The sequence below is a fragment of the Stomoxys calcitrans genome, chromosome 2, assembly GCF_963082655.1.
Source record: "Stomoxys calcitrans chromosome 2, idStoCalc2.1, whole genome shotgun sequence".
NCBI lineage: Eukaryota > Metazoa > Arthropoda > Insecta > Diptera > Muscidae > Stomoxys > Stomoxys calcitrans.
The window spans coordinates 23,623,567-23,645,435 of NC_081553.1; the positions used below are offsets into that span (position 1 = coordinate 23,623,567).

General features: G+C 33.9%; 1 protein-coding gene and 1 long non-coding RNA gene across 12 annotated transcripts in view; one reads left to right on the plus strand and one right to left on the minus strand.

Moving 5' to 3' along the window:
- The window catches only part of LOC106084157 (uncharacterized), an 81,711-nt gene that overhangs the window by 40,444 nt on the left and 19,398 nt on the right, over positions 1 to 21,869 (plus strand). The gene's annotated exons all lie outside the window — the stretch shown is intronic.
- The window catches only part of LOC106084154 (polypyrimidine tract-binding protein 2), a 530,939-nt gene that overhangs the window by 33,520 nt on the left and 475,550 nt on the right, over positions 1 to 21,869 (minus strand). For 10 of the 11 annotated variants that reach the window (XM_059363056.1, XM_059363054.1, XM_059363058.1 and 7 more), the window contains 4 exons: positions 8,819 to 9,127; positions 8,466 to 8,751; positions 7,781 to 7,974; positions 3,221 to 3,254 (listed from right to left, as the gene is read on the minus strand). In XM_059363056.1, the coding sequence (XP_059219039.1) occupies positions 3,221 to 3,254; positions 7,781 to 7,974; positions 8,466 to 8,751; positions 8,819 to 9,127 (823 nt within the window). The remainder of the gene's footprint in view (positions 1 to 3,220; positions 3,255 to 7,780; positions 7,975 to 8,465; positions 8,752 to 8,818; positions 9,128 to 21,869) is intronic. The other variant, XM_013247658.2, reaches the window with a different exon arrangement.

Below are 21,869 nucleotides of genomic sequence, written 5' to 3' on the forward strand. Positions count from 1 at the left end.
TACATCATATTCAGAACCTGTTGGAGTATAATACAACTCATTGTAGCAAAATTCAGCGAAATGAGGTATTAAATAGGTCTTTTATGGCCCTTTAACCTTACATCGAGAGATCGCTGTATGAAAGCAATATCCAAGTATAGACCGATCTAGGTCATATTGAACTGGAATGTCGAAGAACCTAATACAGCTTACAGTGATAACTTCCAGCGAAATCGGTTAATAAATGGACTTTTATGGGTCCAAGAACTTAAACCGGGAGATCTGTCCATATGGGGGCTATACCAAATTTTGTGAAATTCGTCATTACGTTTAAAAATTCAGTCTAATCGAATAACATTTGTGGTTTCCAGAGGCTCAAGATGTCTAACCCGGAGATTGGAATAATCTTTATCAGGTTATGTATCAATTTGGATTATTCTTCACGATTGTTGGAAGTGGTAACAGAACAATATATGCAATATTTCAGCCTAATGGGACAACAATTGCGGCTTCTAGGTACTTAAGAAATCATATCGGAAGACCACTATTGGGCCAAATCTGAGCCGATATGGCCAAATATAAACCGATGTGGAACGAATCGGAACCGATATCGCCTATTTGTAATCCCCCACGACATACATCATTAGGAAGTATTTTTGCAAAATTTCTTGCAACTAGCTTTATGCGTTCGACTGCTTTCGTGATTTCCAAAGACAGACGGACAAAGGGGACGGACGGACATGGGTAAATTGACTAATAGTGGCAAGACGATCAAGAACATACATAATTTACAGGCCGCATATCAGTATTTCTTGTGTTACTCATGAAACCATCTTTCGTAGCCCCTTTTTAAAATCTCTTTTATAAATCCACTATAGAGATAGGGTCTAACTTCAGATTCACTTAGACTCCAGTGACAACAGGCCAAACTCGTATGTGGTATTCGAACCCGCTTAACCAATCTCGCCACCAACTTATCGATAGCAGCGGTTTACTTCAGAGATAACATTTCATAAAAATGACTTCAATAAAATACAGCTTTAGAAAACTAAAAATTTTTTTTTTGGAGTTATTATGGGACATATTGTTTGGCTATAAACGATTTCCAAAAGTCAAAACGATGCATTTTACTGCCAAGTCATTATAAAAATAAACATAAAAGTACAGCTAATTGACAGGGTAGTCCAGCGTGGTTAATTTGCTATTTATTTTATTTCGCAATAAATTCTGCACAAGTATAATATACCAGCGTACGGCCCTTGAAGCCAAATGTTGCTGATGAGTAATTCTAAACCAAATAACGAAACGTGTCCCATTGGGTGTGTTACGATCTCTGGCTTTCCTATCCCATTTGCAATGAAACATTTTCGATCGTTCAGCTCGTCTCGAAAGAAAAACGAACAAAAATTGTAAAATTAAATGATCTTCGCACTGACAGGCAAAAAACTTGAAAATGAAAAAATTCGGCGGGGACCGGCCGGGATTCGAACCTGGGCACACGCAGCAACAGCGAGAGCCGATGCAGTTGTCAAGCGTTCGAAGCTACTAGAACAACTTTCAACAGGTGCACATAATCATGTGCACCATGGAAGTACTGTAATTGTCGCAGACAAAAAATCTGTTATTACACGAAAGTACATGCATTGGGAAAAGTACAGCTAATATACGGGGTAGTCGAGCGGGGTTAATTTAGTATTTGTATCATAGAGGCGTTTTCGCAATAAATTCGGTACAAGTACCACATACCAGCGAACGGCCCTTGGAGCCCCCACCTAATTAGTAATTACGACTAAACAAAATTACAAAACGCTTCCCATAGTGGTTGGTGTGTGTTGCGATTTCCAGCTTTCATTTTCCATTTGCAAAGAAAAATTTCCGATCATTGAGCTCGTCTCGAAGGAGAAATAAACCAAAATTGTAAAATTGAATGATCTTCGCCCTAACCAGCAAAAAACTTGAAAATAAAATATTTATTTTGGGGATCAGCAGGATTGGACTATAAAGACGCCTGCATAAAATTGGGATTGCTAAGGAATCGTTTGCGATATATATATATGTGTAAAAAAAAGACAGACAGAGACAATCCAGGAGTAGTGACCCTAGAAACTATGACAATACAGAAACATTTAGGTGAGTTATAACAAAAAAAATTACTTATTTTGTTGGCTTGCCTACCAAACTTTCAACTTTTTTTTTATTTTGAGTCCTTTTATAACTGTATCTATTGTTAATAGTTACACTTTTTTTCTTCAGTTTAAGCTTTTCCAGAAAAACAGCACAAACTCCATTAGAACAACTTTTCAAGTATTTAACGCGAAAACTTGCAATACAGAATTATTTAAACAATATCCAGCACTAAGAGGCAAGGCAGCGAAGTGTACTTGTACTGTTATCCTTTTTTTCTGCTCCTTTTTCAGCTGTTTAAATAATTTATTTAACTGAAATTGATTTTGTTATTGTTAAGGCGTTGTTAGGATTATTCCACTTCCTTTTTTGTTTTCGAAGGTAGGTAGACCATTTTGCTGGAGTTTTTTTCTTCTCTTTTATTTTAAGGTTGCTTTCTGCACTATTTACATGTTTCGATAGCAATAGCAGCAGCTGCAGTACTAGCCTTTAGCAAGCCGTTCGAGCAGAGTTGTTCAAGTGAAAATTTTGTGGAGTTATATTTTAAAATATTAATCACTTCTTTTGCTTTATTACCAACAGCAAATAAAGCAAAAAAAAAAAGGATTTAAAATGATGTGCATACTTTTCTTTCTTTTTTCCTCTTTCTATTTTGCATACAAGTTTCTGGTATTTAAGCAGCTTAAAACTAAATAAATAAAATGTGGTTTGAAGTAAAAATTTTGCAAACTTATTTCTTCATCTTCATTTCCCTTTGGCGATTTTAGCAGATGAAATTAATTCAAATGAAAAGAAAAATGTCAATAAAATCTGCTAAGAATATATGTTTATAGAAATGATACTTAAAGGATTTTCTTTTGTGTTCCAACTTTTTTCAAGAATATAGGATACAGAACAAACCAAAAAGAATAAGTATATCAAAGTTGATAGTATATGGTCTATAGGGATTAAATGAAATATTTATACTGGGTAAGACAAAATGACAATCTATAGCTCTACACTTTAGCTTAGGAGTAATTCGATAATTGCCTTTGGTTTTCTGTTTTTTGTTTGATTTTTTTTTTCTTCTCAAAACTAAACTAAACAAAAAATTAATAAATTTCATGTGCAGACGTACCAAAGAGGGTAAATAGAGCATCAGGCGTGACCATCTACAGAAAAAAGAGAGAAAAATAGAGATTTAGTTAGCAAGAGTTGACGTAAAAAACATAAAATTATAAACAAATAAAACTTAGGAAAATAAAAATGAGAAAAACAAGAAGTTCATTGAATAATTGAGGAAAATAACAGAGAAATCGAAAACTAAGTAAGTCAAAATCAGAGATGAAAATGGAAAATAGAGGCCTTGATATTGACTTACTTTTATTATATAATAAAAAAAAATTAAAATAAAACTTGATAAAAACCGACAGTAAGTTAATGCTTTAAAATATTTATGATTGTTTTTTTTTTTAAATTTAAAGCTTTTGAAGCACTTCAAAAACCATGAAAATTAAATTTTATTAAAATAACAGAATTTTATAAATCATTTTTTAGAAATTAAAAAAAGAAACTACATTGGCTTAATTATTTTTTAATTGTTTTTCTTTAATTTAATTAATATTCAGAAGAAGAAATCTTTTTAACCCCAAGTTTTTGGAATTTTAAACCCAAATAACCCATTGAAGTTTTGAACTTCATGCATATGTCATATCGTAAAACTTGAAACAATGTCAAGTAATATAACATTTGGTTTCACTCTGGAGAGATCAGTTCATCACATAATAAGTACATACATATGTATGCTGAACAATAAAGGGTTAACAATGCAAAATTTCCTGTCTGACCGTTTTCAAAAGACCAATGCGAATTGACATATGTAGTATGTATGCATGTGGTAAAAAGAGAGCAAAGCAAATATGTATGCTTATATTCATATAAAGGCAAGCAGAAACAAAAAGCCAGTGGGTTGTATGAATAACATTAATTGAAATTGGAATTGCTTATACGACCCAGAGCACCTGGCTTTGGCACTACCATTTTCCCATACATTTCTCATGTAGTTGCCAATATTTGGTAATTGGTTTTACATATGAAGAAATGCATTAATGTGGAAGACTGGGAAATATTTTAAGTTTGACATATCTTTGCTATAAAATTGAAAACATTTCTTTGTAGTCAGTCTCAAATAACTTACAAGTTGAACAAAAATCAAAAACAAAAAAAATCCAAATTAAAAACGAAAGTTTTTTAACTCAAAGATATATACTTAGAAGGAAACATATAGCATGAAATATGAAATGTTTTAATATAATAGTTGGCCAAAGCATAAAACAAATGAAGGAATGAATATTATTAAATTAAGAAAATTATAATGAAATATGTAAAATGAGACTAATGCACACATACAACATGAAATATGGTAAATATTTTGGTAAGATCAAAAAATTAGCTTAGTTGAAACCTTTGAATATACTCGCATATATCTTTTTAATGTATTTTGTATTTTCTTCATTGATATTGTCGGTGAATTAAAAGATTGGAAAATAAAGAAAGGGGACTCAAACTAAACTAATAATAATTTGTAGGATTTTTTTTTATAAAATTATTTAATTTATACGTATGGTATATAATTTCTTATTTATTATTAAGTAAAAAAAGTTATAGGTATAGCAGAGATAGGAAAAGTCTATATATGGGATATATAAGGGTTAATTCATTTTTCTATTCATAATAAAACAAATGTTAAAAAATTGGTTTTGTATAATTTTTTTTTTAATTTCTTTAGATGAATAAATTTTGAAAAAATTATTTTAGGAAATAATTTTATGAATAACATTATTCACAATAAATTTTTTTTTTCATGACAAACTATACTTTTTCTGATAAAATTTAACTTTGCGATAGAAATATTAAGATATTGTTCTTTTCTTTATTTTCTAAAATTTATTTTTTATATTTTAAATTAGTTTTTTTATTGCTTAGTTTTATTTTTTTTTATTTTTTAGTTTAATTTTTTTTTTATTTTTTAGTTTAATTTTTTTTAATTTTTAAAATTTTTTCTTAAAATAAATAAAATTTTAAAATATTACATTCGAAAGTAAATTTCGTGGCAAACCATATTTTTTTTTTTTGTTTCTTCTAGAAATAAATTTTGTTGAGATTCCTTTGCAGGATACTGTCCATTGTTTAATGCTTTCTATTTAAAGAATAGTATAGCGAAACACATTCAAAAGTCAGCATAATGTGTGTTGTTGCTAGAAGCATTTAACTGGTTTCCTGTATCGCGATTTAATTTTCGAACAAGAAAAATCAGTAGCAGGAGATGTTAAATAGATCATGGTGCTTTGCAACCAGTCCAACTAGAGTGTCAAACACACATCCAAATTTGAACGGAGCTCCCTCAGATGTGTGCTTTACAACTTACCCTAGTTGGAATGGTTGGGGCCCTTTCCAACCATTCCAACTATTTGACATCTCCTGCAGATAATTTTTTTTGGTAGAAAATTAAATCGCCATACAAGAAACCAGTCAAATGCTTCTAGCAATTTTTTTTAGCGACACTTCTTTGGAGAGAATGTTGCCAGCATTAGGAGGCAGTTTATTTTATTTTTCAAATGAAATAATTTAGAAAAATATTATATCAGGAAATATTTTCATGAATAATGTTTTTCATAATTTTTTAATTTAATAGAAAACTACATATTTTCTGATAAAATATAATGTTGCGATAGAAATGTTAGGATATTGTTATTTTATTTTAATTTTTTTTTTGAACTTTTATCTTTATTTTTTATGTTTTAATTATTGTTTTTTATTTTAAAGTTTTAATTTTTTAATAGCTATTTTTTCTTTTGAATATAAAGTAGTTCTATTTATTTTTTGGTTTTGTGTTTTTTTTTTTAATTTTAAAATTTTTTATTTTTAAGTTTTTAGTTTTTATTTTACAGTTTTAATTTTTTACCTTTTTTTTGTTTTTTATACCCTCCACCATAGGATGGGGGTATACTAATTTCGTCATGCTGTTTGTAACTCCTCGAAATATTCGTCCCAGACCCCATAAAGTATATATATTCTTGATGGCCATGACATTTTATGTCGATCTAGCCATGTCCGTCCATCCGTCTGTCTGTCGAAAGCACGCCAACTTTCGAAGGAGTAAAGCTAGGCGCTTGAAATTTTGACAAATACTTATTATAGATGTAGGTCGGTTGGGACTGTAAATGGGCTACATCGGCTCATGTTTTGATATAGCAGCCATATAAATCGATCTTGGGTCTTGACTTCTTGAGCCAATAGAGGGCGCAATTCTTGTCCGATTTGACTGAAATTTTGCAGGTGTGTTGGTATCACTTCCAACAACTGTGCCAAGTTAGTTCCAATTGGTCCATAACCTGATATAGCTGTCATATAAACCGATCTGGGGTCTCGACTTCTTGAGCCTCTAGAAGGCGCAATTCTTATCCGATTTGGCTGAAATTTTGCAGGACGTGTTTCGTCACAACTTCCAACAACTGTTATAACTATGATTCAAATCGGTTCATAATCTGGTATAGCTGTCATATAAATCGATCTTGGACCTTGACTTCTTGAGCAAATAGAAGGCGCAATTCTTGTCCGATTTGACTGACATTTTGCACGAGATGTTTTGTTATGATTTTCAACAACTGTGCCAAGTATGGGTGAAATCAGTGCATAACCTGATATAGCAGTCATATAATCCAATATGGGGATCTTGACTCTTAAGCCTTTAGAGGGCGCAAATCCAATCAGATTTCGCTCATTTCTTGAGCCTCTATAGGGCACAATTATTATCTGATTTGGGTGAAATTTGTACAACATGACCTTCAATATACGTGTCAAATATGGTCTGAATCGGTCTGTAGCCTAATACAGCTCCCATATAAAACGATTTCTCTATTGGGTTCCCCAAAAAGTAATTGCGGATTTTTTAAAAGAAAGTAAATGCATTTTTTAATAAAATTAGAATGAACTTTAATCAAATATACTTTTTTTACACTTTTTTTCTAAAGCAAGCTAAAAGTAACAGCTGATAACTGACAGAAGAAAGAATGCAATTACAGAGTCACAAGCTGTGAAAAAATTTGTCAACGCCGACTATATGAAAAATCCGCAATTACTTTTTGGGCAACCCAATAGCTCTAAAGCATAGCAATTTTTACATATAATCCTTTGTTTGCCTCAAAAGAGATACCAAGCAAAGAGCTTGACAAATGTGATCCATGGTGGAGGGTATATAAGAACTAATCTCGCTCTTCACATTATTTATTTATTATTTAATATTATTTTAATTGCATTTTTATTTTTGATTTTTATTTAATAAATCTTTTATTATACTTATTAGGGCATTTTATTGTTATGAGACCTCTTTAATTTGTTTCATTTACAGACTTTTCTATCTCGTGCATGGAAAAAAGGTAACAAAAACAACATATTCATGGAGTAAATCAATTGCTACTAAATATATATCAAAAAAGTTTTCAGTTTTTTCTTTTCTATTTTAACGTTTCGCATTTGAAATGTTCTACAATTTAAATCTATATATATCGGTTGTTTGTTGTTATAACACTATTTCAATATGTCATCTTTGTTTTATTTTATGGAATTTCAGAAAATAATTGAAAAATAAGCCAAGGATTTATACCAATTTAGTTGAACAGAAAAAACACATACTAACCTCTTCATTTAAATTCGAAACAAGCAACACATTCGAGAAACCACGCAATGCAGGGGCAGCTGTCTGTAGGGCGCCACTATTTGCAAGAGCAAAAGCGCCCAAATTTGGTATGCCACTGCTGTAGCCACCGGCCAAGGGTGTGCCGATGCCCAATGCAAAAGGTGGCAGCACTCCGGGTGCACCAAGACCATTCACTAAAATTAAAAATTGGCAAAAAGATACAAAACAAAAAATAAAATATTAATATTTATTAAAAGTTGTCGCAGACCACCATAAAATGGTTGGCTAAAATCTTTAGCAAAATTATGCAAGCTGCTATAGCAAACAAATGTCATACATCATAAATATTAGCATTTCTAGTATTTTAAAACTATGTTTGTATATATACGATAATTTTAGCATTAAAATATGTTTTTTTTTTTTTCAAAAAAGATACAAGTTATTTGGTTAGTAAATTATTGCTGGTTATATAAAAGGTGATATAAAGTTAACAAAAAAAAAACAAATATTTAAAATAGGCACAAACAAAACTTAAAATTTTGCAAAATGCATATAAAAAGGCTTAAATGAAATATATGGAATTTTTAATTTAATTCATTTCAACTAAACTAGAAAACAAACCAAACAAAAACAAAAAACAAAACAGAAACAGAAAAAATAATAAAAAGGAAAGTTTAAGTGTTACCTATTTTATCACCTGTTAGAGAGGGCCTCTGACGGGCCGCTATCAATAGCAAATCGTTTGCATTTACTAGACCGCCAGCGGTGGGCATTATATCGGCGCCCGGTTCGCCGGGTGGCAATGAGGGATTTGTGAAATCACGTGACTTATCATTGTTATATTTCACATTGAGCGTAGTCATTTTGCTGTTGTCAACACGCAGCGTACAGCAGCCATTGTAGATATTTTGGCCATCCAATATGGTTTTGGCATGTTGAGCCGAATGAGCATCGGGGTATTGTATGAGGGCCTATAAATAATATTAAAAAAAACATAAAGTTATTTTAAAGAGCCTAATACACTTTTCGCCAACTTACCTGGAATGTATTGTTCTTCGTGAAGGTGACAATTTTCAAAACCTTGCCGAAACGTTGGAATATCTGATGTAGTATGTCCAATGAAACGGGATACAGTTGAGATTCTACAATAACGCGCAATACTGTATTCGGTGCACCGGCAGCATTGGCATTGCCCGTCAGCGAGTTAACGGCATTTGTATTATTCTGTAAGACAGCCACTGTAGTATCGGCATTGGCAGCACTGTTAGCATTGGCAGCGCCACACAGTGGTAAAGGGGAACCGGAAGCCGGCGACTGTATGCGATATTCGCAAGGTACAAGAGCACCCTAAAAGAATAGAAAAAAAGACAATAAAGAAATTATATGATTGCGCCCTTAAAAAAATTTAAAACGAAAACACAACATTTCTCATAAAGCTGCAAGGATTTGTATTTTTTTGTTTTTGGGTAATTTTTGTTTCCGGTTGGCTCTAGTTCTTGTTTGAAACACATTTCGCTGTAATGTTTACTTAAAAGCTTAATCTACTTTTCGAAGTGATTTTCTTTTAAAGTTGGTGTTTTTTTGTTTTTCTTAGGGGAGAGGAATTAAAACAAGCACTACCCACTCGCAGCACGGACACGCATCAACCATGCCAAAAGAATAAAAAAGTTTTATTTGCTTTGTGCGGTCAAGTCAAAAAATGTAAGAAAGTTTGCTTAAGGATTATAAGGGTACTACACTTTTGTCGCCCGGTCGTTACACTTTTGTCTTGACAACGAAAACATGGCCCGAAAAGGTAAGGCAAACATTGAGGAGTCCAGCCACAAAGTATTGCTGTCTCAAAACAAAAGAAAAATTTAAAGCTTAAAAAGGGAAATTATTTTTAAATCAAGATTCTTTGGCTTCATCAACATCATCGTCGACATCATGATTGCCATCATTGCTGTCATTGTACACAACAGGAAGAGGAAACAAATCAATCACACCTCAATATTGATTTAAACTCATGTTTGGGATTGCTGGCTGCTGCTGAGTGTGGGATGCTAGGCACAGGGACTATTTGAAAGATATACAAAAATCTTGTCCTGTGATCGGAAAACAATTTAATGGGAAACGGAAGTTAAGTTATGCCCCAGTGCGTGTTGATTTTTCATGTGGCAACGAATCACCGTATCACAAACACCAAGTCTGCCATATTTGACACATAAAGGTGCTTTGCCAATGACGGTCGAAGGCAATGTCAACCCACCAAAGGCAAACGTAAAGATGAACTCGCCAAGAAGCCACGTAGCAGTCAGGGCCCCAATATAAACACACGCACTAACACTGGCTTCTATAGAACTTTAGGTCTGCTGCGAAAAAAACAAAAATATGAACGCATGAAGAACCATATTACCCAAGCGTGTGATTCTCGTTTTACGCACAGACATGACGACGACGACGATGAAGGATACACAAACTCCAATACACACTTACGCATAGCGACACAACAAGTAAGCGTTAGGAAGTGAACACCAGCAAAAGCAACAGCTACAGTACATCGCACATTGGTTCAAGAGTGGCCGAAATTCATTTTTTTCATGTTCGCCGATTTGGATAATTTTTTGGTATTTTGTTGTCAGATAGTTGAATATTATGATTCCGTAATATTAGGCTGATATATTTAGTATTTCTTTGGACAGACACGCTCCAAGTTCATATATGTTCGCTTGTTTAAAATGGCATGCAAATTTACTGTATATTCAATCTTTTGGTACAATCACAGTAAACTTATCATTTGACTTTGTTGTATATTTTCGTAAATGGCAATTGTCATAGATGAGATTTGCATTAAAAAAAGTTGGAAAAAGTGCCACATAAAAAATTTCGTAGAACAAAATATAAACAACATCAAAATTTCAATGTTCATCAACTTCAGTGGACTGCATGTTTTTAGCGCTGTGGAGCGCTGTTTAACGAAAGACGTCAAATTACAGCTTGAAGTCTCAGCTAAAAGCTAAAAAAAATTCAGCTGCTCATACCTGCTCCTTTCCAAAAGAAACAGTAAAAACTATAAAGTGATAAAGTAAGAAAACGTGAATTTTCGTTCATGCTTGAGTGTTTAGACAAATCCATTAAGGCGTTCACCCCGGAGAAGGCACTTGGGCTGATACTTGATGCTTCGTTGTCAAAGCATCAATATGAGGTTTTGCGCAGTTCAGCTAGAGAAATTGGATTCGACATTTACCCATCCTACCATCAGGTACTGGAAGCAAAAAAAAAATGCTATCCTGCAAATGTTCAGGTGCAAGAAAGTTGTAGCAAAGTTTCTCTACAACAGTTATTAGATCATACAGTAACCAGGATTTTGATGACAAAAACCGAGAATGAGGTGACAGAACTCCCCAACGAACTGCAAATGTTCTCAAAATGGGGCTGTGACGGAAGTTCGGGACACAGTGAATACCATCAAAAATTCACAGATCCAAATGACTCCGATAAATATATGTTCTTAACGTCACTTGTTCCATTGACCCTCACAGAGCGTAATAATATGTCAACAATGTGCTGGAGAAATACAGAGCCATCATCAACTAGATTTTGCCGACCGTTAAAATTTGAATTTATACAAGAAACAGCTGAAGTTATAAATTCAGAGGTCAGTCGTGTTAATGACGAAATAAAAAATTTAAGAAATACTGTCGTTGAATTGCATAGCAGAAACTTCAATATTTCTCACACACTGAAATTAACAATGATTGATGGGAAAGTAGCTACTACGATTTCTGGAAGTTCATCTATGGCGGTTTGCTTCATATGTGGAGCAAAGCCCACAGAAATGAATAATTTAGATGCGGTGATTTTGAGGAAATGTTCGGAAGAAGCAGTTGCGTTTGGTATTTCTCCCTTGCATGCGAGAATCAAATTTATGGAGTGCATTCTGCACATTTCTTACCGTCTAAGTTTCAAAAAATGGAGAACAGATAGTTACACAAAAATTGAAATGGCGGCAAATAAAGCTGAAATTGGGAAGAGATTAAAGTTGACACTGGGCATAAATGTGGACGCGGTGAAGCAAGGTATGGGCACAACAAACGATGGCAATACGGCAAGAAGGTTTTTCGAAAATCCAGCCAAAACTGCAGACGTAATTGGAATAAAAGAAGAGTTAATACATAGATTTAAAATTATTTTGGCCGCAATAAATTGTAATGCAGCAGTCGACACTAGCAAATTTCATATATATTGCATGGATACTGCCAAGTTGTTTGTTGATCTCTATGGCTGGTACTACATGCCTGTAACTGTGCATAAGATTCTGGTGCATGGTAGCAAAATTATAGCAGAAGCTATTCTGCCAATAGGTATGTCTCTATTTAAAGGCCCTTATTCAATGATTTAATTTTCATTTTTTACATTTTAATTGATTGTTTGTATCAGGTATGCTGTCCGAAGAAGCTCAGGAAGCGAGGAATAAAGATTATAGAGCCTATAGATTACATCATTCGCGAAGAATTGGACGTGTAGCCACTAATGAAGATGTAATGCATAACCTTTTATTGTCTTCAGACCCATTTATAAATAGATTTCGCTCAAAGCTGCAAATCAAAAAATTGGAGTACGATAATGATGTTAAAAAATTATTAAAAGACTATGCTTAATTTATTTATTCATGTTTTTTCTATGGGAGGTGGCCGTAAAAGTGGGCGGATCAGGTATATATTTTCAGGAGCCCATTCTACAATTATAATAATTACTTTTTGTGAAAATTGAATTGATGCATTAAAAATTAAAAGTGGGCGGATATTTTTCAAATTTCACACAAATGATTCTGAGTGTTTAAAAATGCTATGTGCCAAAAAACAATGCCGTAGGTCAAAATTTAATTTTTACTTTGTATGGGAGGTGGGCGTAAAAGTGGGCGGATCATTTTGATTTTTCCATTTTTTCTTGATTCAAACAAAAAATGCCTATGTGCCAAGTTTCATTGTCCTTCGACAACTTCTTCTATTTTTAGCCGCTCGTTCAATGAACTTGAACCAATGTGCATCGCACCAACACCAGCAGCGACAACAACCTCAAAATAAATAAACACTATGGCATGGTATTATGTCACATGACACACATATAACTACATCCCCACATGTATATGTATAGAGCTGTTACTGTGTCCTCTATCTTTGTTGGCCTTACTAGACGACTGCCTTTGCTCAACGCTCAATTCAGTTCGCTTCAGCCACCACACAGACACAAAAAAGTGTCAGAATGTGGAGTACGTGCTGTGTTTATGTAAAATCCTAACTTGCTAAACTTAGACAGGCAGACAGACAGGGAGACAGGCAGACAAACAGTCAAGCTGCCGCTTACTTTAACTTTCATAAAATGATTTTCCTTCCGCTTGTGTTCTTTTAGTGGAGCAATAATAAAAATTGATTAGAATTGCAAAAGAGATGACAACAGCAATGACATTTTGGTAAAAGAAAAAAAAAAAATAGCAACTACAAAGACAAAGAAGATGCCAGCAATGAAGGATTTTTTACCAATGTTGTCAAAGCACGCACTTTGTATCCACTTATCGAAAAATGCATTCTGAAGGATTCACTGAGATTTTATTTTTTTGTTCAGTTTAAAGGTAAGCCATCTAGGAAGCCCAAAAATGTGTTTGGCTTGTGATTTGAAGAAGTAATTGTTTAAAATGATAAAAACGATACGATAAAATAAAATAAAATAAAATAAAATAAAATAAAATAAAATAAAATAAAATAAAATAAAATAAAATAAAATAAAATAAAATAAAATAAAATAAAATAAAATAAAATAAAATAAAATAAAATAAAATAAAATAAAATAAAATAGAATAAAATAAAATAAAATAAAATAACAGAAAATAAAATAAAATAAAATGAAAAAAAAAAAAAACACATTAGTCATAGAAAACCACCACCTCTAAAATTTCAGGCAATTCGAGTAATATTTGCACAAACTGATTAATCATTTTATGTGACAGCTATATACCAATTTAGACCATACTTGGAACAGTTGTTGGAAGTCATACCAAAACCAAATATGCAAAATTTCAACCATATTTGATAAAAAATGCGTCCTCTATAAGCCTAAGAAGCCTAATCGGGAGATCGGTATATATGGCGGCTATATCGGGATATGGACTGATTTAGACCATACTTAACACAGTTGTTAGGAGTGAAAATAAAACACTCCATGCAAAATTTCGGTCAAATCGGATAAGAATTGAGCCCTCTAGTAGCTCAAGAAGTCAAGACCCAAGATCGGTTTATATGACAGCTATATCAGGTTATGTACCGATTTTAACCATACTTGACACAGTTGTTGGAAGTCATGACAAAACATGTAATGCAAAATTTCAGCCAAATCGGATAGGAATTGCGTCCTCTAGAGGCTCAAGAAGTCTAAACGGGAGATCGGTTTATATGGCGGCTATATCAGTTTATGGACTGATTTAGACTATGCTTGGGACAGTTGTTGGGAGTCATACTAGAACACTTCAAGCCAAGTCGGATAAGAAATTCGCCATACAGAAGCTCTAGAAGTCAAGACCAAAGGTCGGTTAATATGTCAGCTATATCAGGTTATCAACCGATTTAGACCATACTTCGAAAATAAATTTTAGTTTAAAGTTTAACTTTTATGGTTTCCTTTCACTATCTTTAAAGTCTTTGTTTTATAAATAGGTTACCCCAATGAAACAAAAACAAATTTCGATTAGACATATGAGCTTTCCTAAGGTCTCCAACCTGTCTTATGTCTACATGTCTACCACCGGGGGAATCCTTGGCTTTTATGAAATCCTTATACCCCAGAGATGCGTTTTCATAGTTAACTTGACGATCTCCAGCTATTGACTAATGCCAAAGAAAAGTTGTTGGCAAAAGGAAAAAAAAACACAGAAACTTTTACCTAAAGCCAACAAAGAAAAATGTCACATCATCTGTCCAATTCATTGCCTACTGTCAAATATGAAAACTCTTTTTGGTAACAGTAAAACGTTCAACAATGGCATTGGGGAATTCCACCAATGCCAACAGAACAGAAATTATGCTAAGGAACATACATTAGAGGATACTCCAGTGATGTCCTTAACATCATTCATCTTCCCTTCACCGAACTGGCAGGCGGCCCAGTTTCTACAGCAAGCAAAAAAAAAAATAAAATTCCCCAAATCGATTGAGCGGAAGTCCCTGTTGCTTGTTGGTTTATAGAAAATTTGAGGTGGTATGAAATCTTCTTTTTATATATTTTTATTTGTTTTTTCAAAAATATGTTTCCAAGGACCAGGTAAAAAAAGCAAACAATGAAAATTCTATTCTAAATGAAAATATACTTTGGGGATTTAAGAGAAAAATGGTTTGGGACAGTAAGGGAAAACTACAGAAGGAGGAAGTGAATGGATGAGGCAAAAGTTACAATACCTTTGTACGGTTTCCTTTCCTCTCCCATCATTATCGTGCTCATCATCATTATCATCAGAAATTCAGAAAAAAACACAAAATTTCAGAATTTTAAAGCTGAGGAAACTATGACAATAAAAGCTTTTAAGAAGAAGTTTGCCAAATGTACAAAGTTTTGCTTTTACTTTTCACCTTGTTGTTGTTGTAAGCGTACGTTTTTCTTTATTATTCTGGTGGCCATGGTTTTTTAGTGAAACAAAAACAAACAAAAGAGGGTAGAAAAAAATTCTTCCCTCTTAAAAATGTTTGTTTATATATGGAAAAAACCAGAAAGTACGGATAGAGCAGATAATCCCTGAACATTAAAAAATAAAAACAACAGCATAAAGCGCAAAAGTGGGCAAAAAACCATTGGAAAACCGTTGGATGATAAGATGCCAAAGAAGTAGCACTAACACCGCTCGCTCACACCACAGCAGCGAATAAAAAACAAAACTTAGTTATTTATGCAAAGAGTATTAAATAAACCACAAGCAGCCTGAAAACTTAATACACACTCTCACAAGCTCAATATAGCAACCAGTGTGACAGGCAGCCCGTAGGACGAAGGTAAGGAAAGAGCTGCAGTGTTGTTTCTTCTCAAAGTGCACTCCTGCCATTATACTATCAACAGATATGAAAAACCGCAGCAATGACAGCAGTAGCAGCAACAAGGACATGTTGCTGTTGGGGCTTGCAACACTTAGCATGCCGCTTTGTAATCCCCCACACCAACACATACACCACACACACATAAAAGGAAAATGAAAGCCAGCATGCGATGAGGGCAACAAATTGATGGAATTGTTGCCCCAACAACAATAACAATAAGTACAACAGTTATGACGACAATGACAACAACGACAACGATGATGATGATGATGATTATGACGACAAACAATATTAACAAAGCCAGCAAAAGAAGGCAGCAACAAAACTAAAACAACAACAACATCGCCCACATAAAAAACAATGACAAGTGGATGCTTTTATTTAAAGTTTCATAAATGTGATTGTTTTATGCTTTTGTTTATGAGCAGCCCAGAAAGCGTGTCATGTTGAAGAAGAAAGGCAACAAGTTGAACAAGTTGCAATGAAGAAAAATACTAAACTAACAAAAAGTATAGGCGTACATTGGTATGAGAAGGATATTAAAAATATATATAAAGTGGTTCAAGCACGGCTCAATGAGATTTAAAAATAGAAATAAAATATAATGTCTAGCATATTATTTAATTAAATAATAACAATTGCGACAATGAACTATTTAATTTAAAAAGTCATGCTAAGGAACTTGTCTTGCACCATCTAAATAAGAATAAATATTACTTATATGACACATGGTTTAGTATTATGTCGTGTAAGTAATATAATTTTTTTTTATTAGAAAAAACTGCAGCATAATTTTAGGGGCATTATAACCATAACATGACTAATCCATTCGAGAATATCAAGTAATGGTCAAGTAACAAAAAAACTCATGGCAGAACAGGATTTAAATTAAGAAATGAGGATATTTTTTTATGATGGCAGCTAGTAAGACAAAGTGTTGATCTTTGTTAGTGTTGTTTTATAGAGGTACTTTCGCAATTTCTTCAAAATAAATACAACCTACCAATGTACAATCTTGGAAGCCCCACGCCTCAAGATTTCTTATACCCTCTAATGACACCCCTTACCAAAGCATCGAAACGCGGCAAATCATGGTCGGTCTGGCTATGGCTTTCATTATTCCATTGCTTAAATATTTTCTATCTCACAAATTTTCCAATGAACATAAAGAATAATGTGGAAATCGGAAAGGAAACAGAACTGGAATTCTCAAATCCAGGAGCGTAATGAGAAGGCTGACAGATGTTGGCGTGCTCTAGTCTCGAGATGGGATTTGACTTCGAAGATAGTTCAATGGATCTACAGAGTCGCGATAAGACTAATACAAACTTAAAAGTCGGTAGTATTATGGACGGCCATGGAGAGGAATTGCTCCATGAGGTCATACAAAAGGTCCATAAGGTCATAGAAAGGCTCAGCCTACTAGGATACTGGCTATATCTCAAGATGTCCGACATACAGACTCTGAATAAAGTTGCCACTGCGCCTATTAGGATAGGGGAGAGTGGAAAAAAAATAGGAACAGGTTATACAATGGCGGAATAATCGCTCCGACATTAGGAAACCTAATGAATTGATAGATGATTCCGATCGGATAGCTGAGACAGGGCTTGAGTTCGATTGCGAAACACTGTTGCCTGTATCACAGTCCTGGTCTTACGAAACTCTGGTAGTGCCACCATGGTGTGCATGGTACACAGATAGATCGAAATTAGAGTGGAACAAAAGTCTGATAGTCGACATTGAGAAATGGGAGACCGTGTTCTGCTTCCGGTTGACAAGGTAATGCGTGAGTTGGACAGTATCAATGTGACCACGTCGATTTTGACGGACCAGGACGTTAAGTTTACGAACGGTCTTGGAGTGTTAAAAGAAGATTAACTCCTTCTCTGACAGTGGTTCGGCAAGCAGAACATGGGTGCCGAGACATAACGGTGTCAGAGGGAATAAGAAGCCGGAATATTGGGTGTTGAGGACTGCCATCGATAAAATTCGCGAATGTGAAGCTTTTCAAGTAGACATTGTCTTAGTGGCAGTGAAACGGTCTAAAGGACTTCGAAAATCCTCTGGTGAGATCCGGAACGAGACATATACTGAGCAGTAGTAAGAAGGATGCCGATAAAGCTTACGGCATCAATATGTGGCACACATAGGACAACGGGCGTATTTATGAATAATATGTGCGGTAACTCGTAGCCGGACCAGTTCACAACTAATAGATACCGACACTTGAGTGTTAATAGGATATATAAAAGAGACGACAAATGGAAAAGGATTGGGGATTATAGAAGTAGCACGGAGTTCCTGATTATTTTCCATTTTCTGTGCGTTAAAAACTGGGAGGGTTTAAAACCAAACCGAATTTTTCAGCTAGCCTAAAATAAGGATCACGGCCACAAGTGGTATCCCATAGGCCTTATTTTCTTATAATTCAGTAGATTGCTTAAACCATACATGCCTCACACCCGAATCACTTCTCCATATTAAGGTGGTTATATTTGTATTCCCTCCACCATAGGATGGATGGGGGTATGCTAATTTCGTCATTCCGTTCGTAACACCTTGACATTTTCGTCTAAAACCCAACAAAGCTTATATATTTTTGATCGCTACGACATTTTCAGTCTATCTAGACATGTCCTTCCGTCTGTTGTTTCGAAGGATTCAATTTTTGCACAAATACTTCTTATTAGAAATTTTGCACAAATACTCTTATTAGTGTAGAGCGGTTGGAATTGTAAATGGGCCAAATTGGTTCATGTTTGGGTCTTGAATTCTTGAAAAATTTGGCCTAAATTGGTTCATAACTTGATATAGCTGCCATAGAAAGCAATCTAGCGATAAGACATCTGTTGCTCTAGAGGGCGCAATTCTTATCAATCTTAGTTCAAAATTAGCACAACTTCCAACAACTGTGACAACTCTAGAGGGCGCAATTCTTATCAATTTTAGTTGAAAATTGCCACAACTTCCAACAACTGTGCCAATTATGAAATCAGTCCATAACCTGATAGAGCCGCCATATAAACCGATCTCTCGATTTGACTTCTTGAGCCTCTAGAGGGTGCAATTCTAATCCAATTTGGCTGAAACTTTGCAAACGTAACTTAACTTAAGCAGGCAGCTATATCCAAATCTGAACTGACATTATCCATTCTCAATCCTCAGCGACCTAGCGACCCCAGCTATTAAGAAAAAGAACCTGTGCATAGTTTCAGGCGGATTTCTTATTCGTTCGACCGCTATCGTTATTTCGACAGACGCAAGGACGGACGGACAAGGCGAGATCAACTTACAACGCCAGGACGATCAAGAATATATATAATTTATTCGGTCGCTGATGATTATGTTGAGTGGTTACAAATGGAATGACTAGATAAGTATACCCGCATCCAATGGTGGGTATAAAAAACAGGACACATAGATATTTTAGAAAATTACTTTGCCCAGACTACTAAATCTTATCTTTGACATAAAGTACAATTCCCTTTGGTTTATTTTCTTTATAACCCCATCTGATTAGACCTAAATGTCATTTATTGCGAAAACTTGGCTCTTAAGGCATATGAGAAAAATGGACAAAATGATATACAGGTATACGCAACTACCCAAAATAACAAAATATAAAAATAAGCGCGGGCAAAAACAAATATCTTATCATGATATGTGACAATTTGTGATGGTGAATTCCCTAAGGTACTTCTGGCAAGGAGACCTTTAAATGTAAGGAAAAAGTTTTCAAAAGCGATAAACAACTTTGTATGGTCAGATACAGAAGACTTTCTTTAGGCCTTAGAATCCCTTTACCAAGAAAACCAATACAACAGTATTCATAATTCTCCCTTCAACATATTGACACATCATAAGAAGGTCATGTTGTTGGTAACCCATTTTCCAGGAAATCTTATGTGAAAACAAATTTTATATTTATTTGCCTTCGTTCACACTTTTAGCAACAACAAAAAAAGGGTAAGAATATTTTATTGTTTTCATAGGTCTTGTTATTCTTTATTATCTATTATTGGTTATTTATTTACCACAAACTCGCAAACACAAGACTCTTACCTACAACACTCACCTATAGGCAAATCCCCCTTACCTCAGCTACCGCCACCATCACCTAATGCTATGAAATATCATTTGACTAAGTATTGGCTTGGTGGCCCATAGGGGGGTGGGGTTGATGGTATTTACTTGCCACTCGAATTCCGGACGCATACTAAAATGTAATTGAAATCCATTTGCTCACGTCACCGGCAATCTCGTGATATTTGTATGAGCGAGCGTGCGTGTGGGGATCATCATGGTAAACAATTCATGGTTTATGTACAAAAATAACAACACGTACCTCAGGATGTATAGCCACCAATCTATGTATGTGATGTGGTTAGACGGCTCGGCATAGCTGCTAACCTTCATTCTTCTATACTTCCCCATAACCCCCCGCCACCTATCCAACCTCCGCTTTATATTAAATCCAATAGAAATCAGTTGAGGCGAAGAACAAGAAGTAGAAAGGATGTAGGGCAGCGAGCAATGACATCGGCAAAAGGAAATCACATGTGAGTGCACAACAATACGAAAGTAGCAAAATAGAAATCCTTATAGAAGCAACAAGAAATGTCTGTGTATATAAATAAATATTTGTACACACACTTACAATAATATTAGCGTGTATTATTTGCCAAGAGAATAGAAATAAACACACACACACACACACACCCATACGCACATAAATATATATCAACATTTGCAGTCACACACACCAACACTTGTACGTAGTATAAACAAAAGTATACCAAAGAACGCGCAACAATTCCTTTAACAAAAGGACTAGAACCTAGGATGAATGGCATTATACAGCCAATACACGAACAAAGAATGTCTGAATGATAGTATAAAGTCACAATGAATATTGCCACTTGGGCTCATTGAAGACAAGACGCCAAATAAAAAACAACAACACAAAAATTGCGTAAGGGTAAGTGTAATAAGTGGAGTTAAAATATCTATAATTGGCTTGCAGTGTAACAAGCTATTAGAAGTTGTTAAAATAATTGGCTATTGTAAAAAGGAAATGGTTCTTTGATTGTTGTACGAAAATAACTCTAAGAGAAAACAAAAAAGCTTGACAATATAAAAATAAGAAAGGCTCTTAGTCTAAGAGCCTTTCTTATAATTTTCATTTAATAAAGTCCATGTAGTTTATAAGATCTCATTGGCCTAAGGGATTTTAGGACGCCTAAAATTATGCTACACAATTTCAGCAAAGAAAATATACTAATAGGGCTATGACAAAATTTGATATCAAAGCAATATTTTAATACTATTTCCTAATGAAAAAATTGTACAAATTAGGTCATAAAAAATTATGCCAAAATATATTATGGAAAAGTGTGGGAAAGAAAAATTTAAAACATTAAAGTTTTGATAAAAATTAATTATCAAAATTACCTTATAAAAAATATTTGATTTTTTTAAATATAATACTTATGTTAAAAATTTCCTGGAAATAAAATTATTCAAAAATTTTTATGTCAAAATATACTATAGAAAAATTTCGAAACCAAAATTTAAGACATAATATTTTCAATAAAAATTAACTATCAAAATTTTCTTATAAAAATATTTGAAACTTTAAATATAATAATTTTTGAAAATTTCCTGAAAATAAAACTTTCAAAACATTGAATTTTTTTTTTATAAAAATAAAATTGTGACAAATTTTCTGTTGAAAGACAATTTTCACTGAATTTCTATAGCACCAAAGGTTTAATAAAATTTTTCATTAAAAATTTTTTTTTTGGGTTTAGCGCTAAATTTTAAGAGTAGTATTTTCCTTTTATAGCGCAGCAAGAAAGGAAATTACTCCACTTCATGTATTTCTACCAAGGAAGACATCATACTATTACAAAAAAACACAGTTGCCCAACTGCTACTCTAGGCAATCCTCCTTCAATCCTCTCTTCACTCACAAACATCTTCAGTTTGGCTTATCATTTAACAATAAATCGTCTTATAAACGAACAACG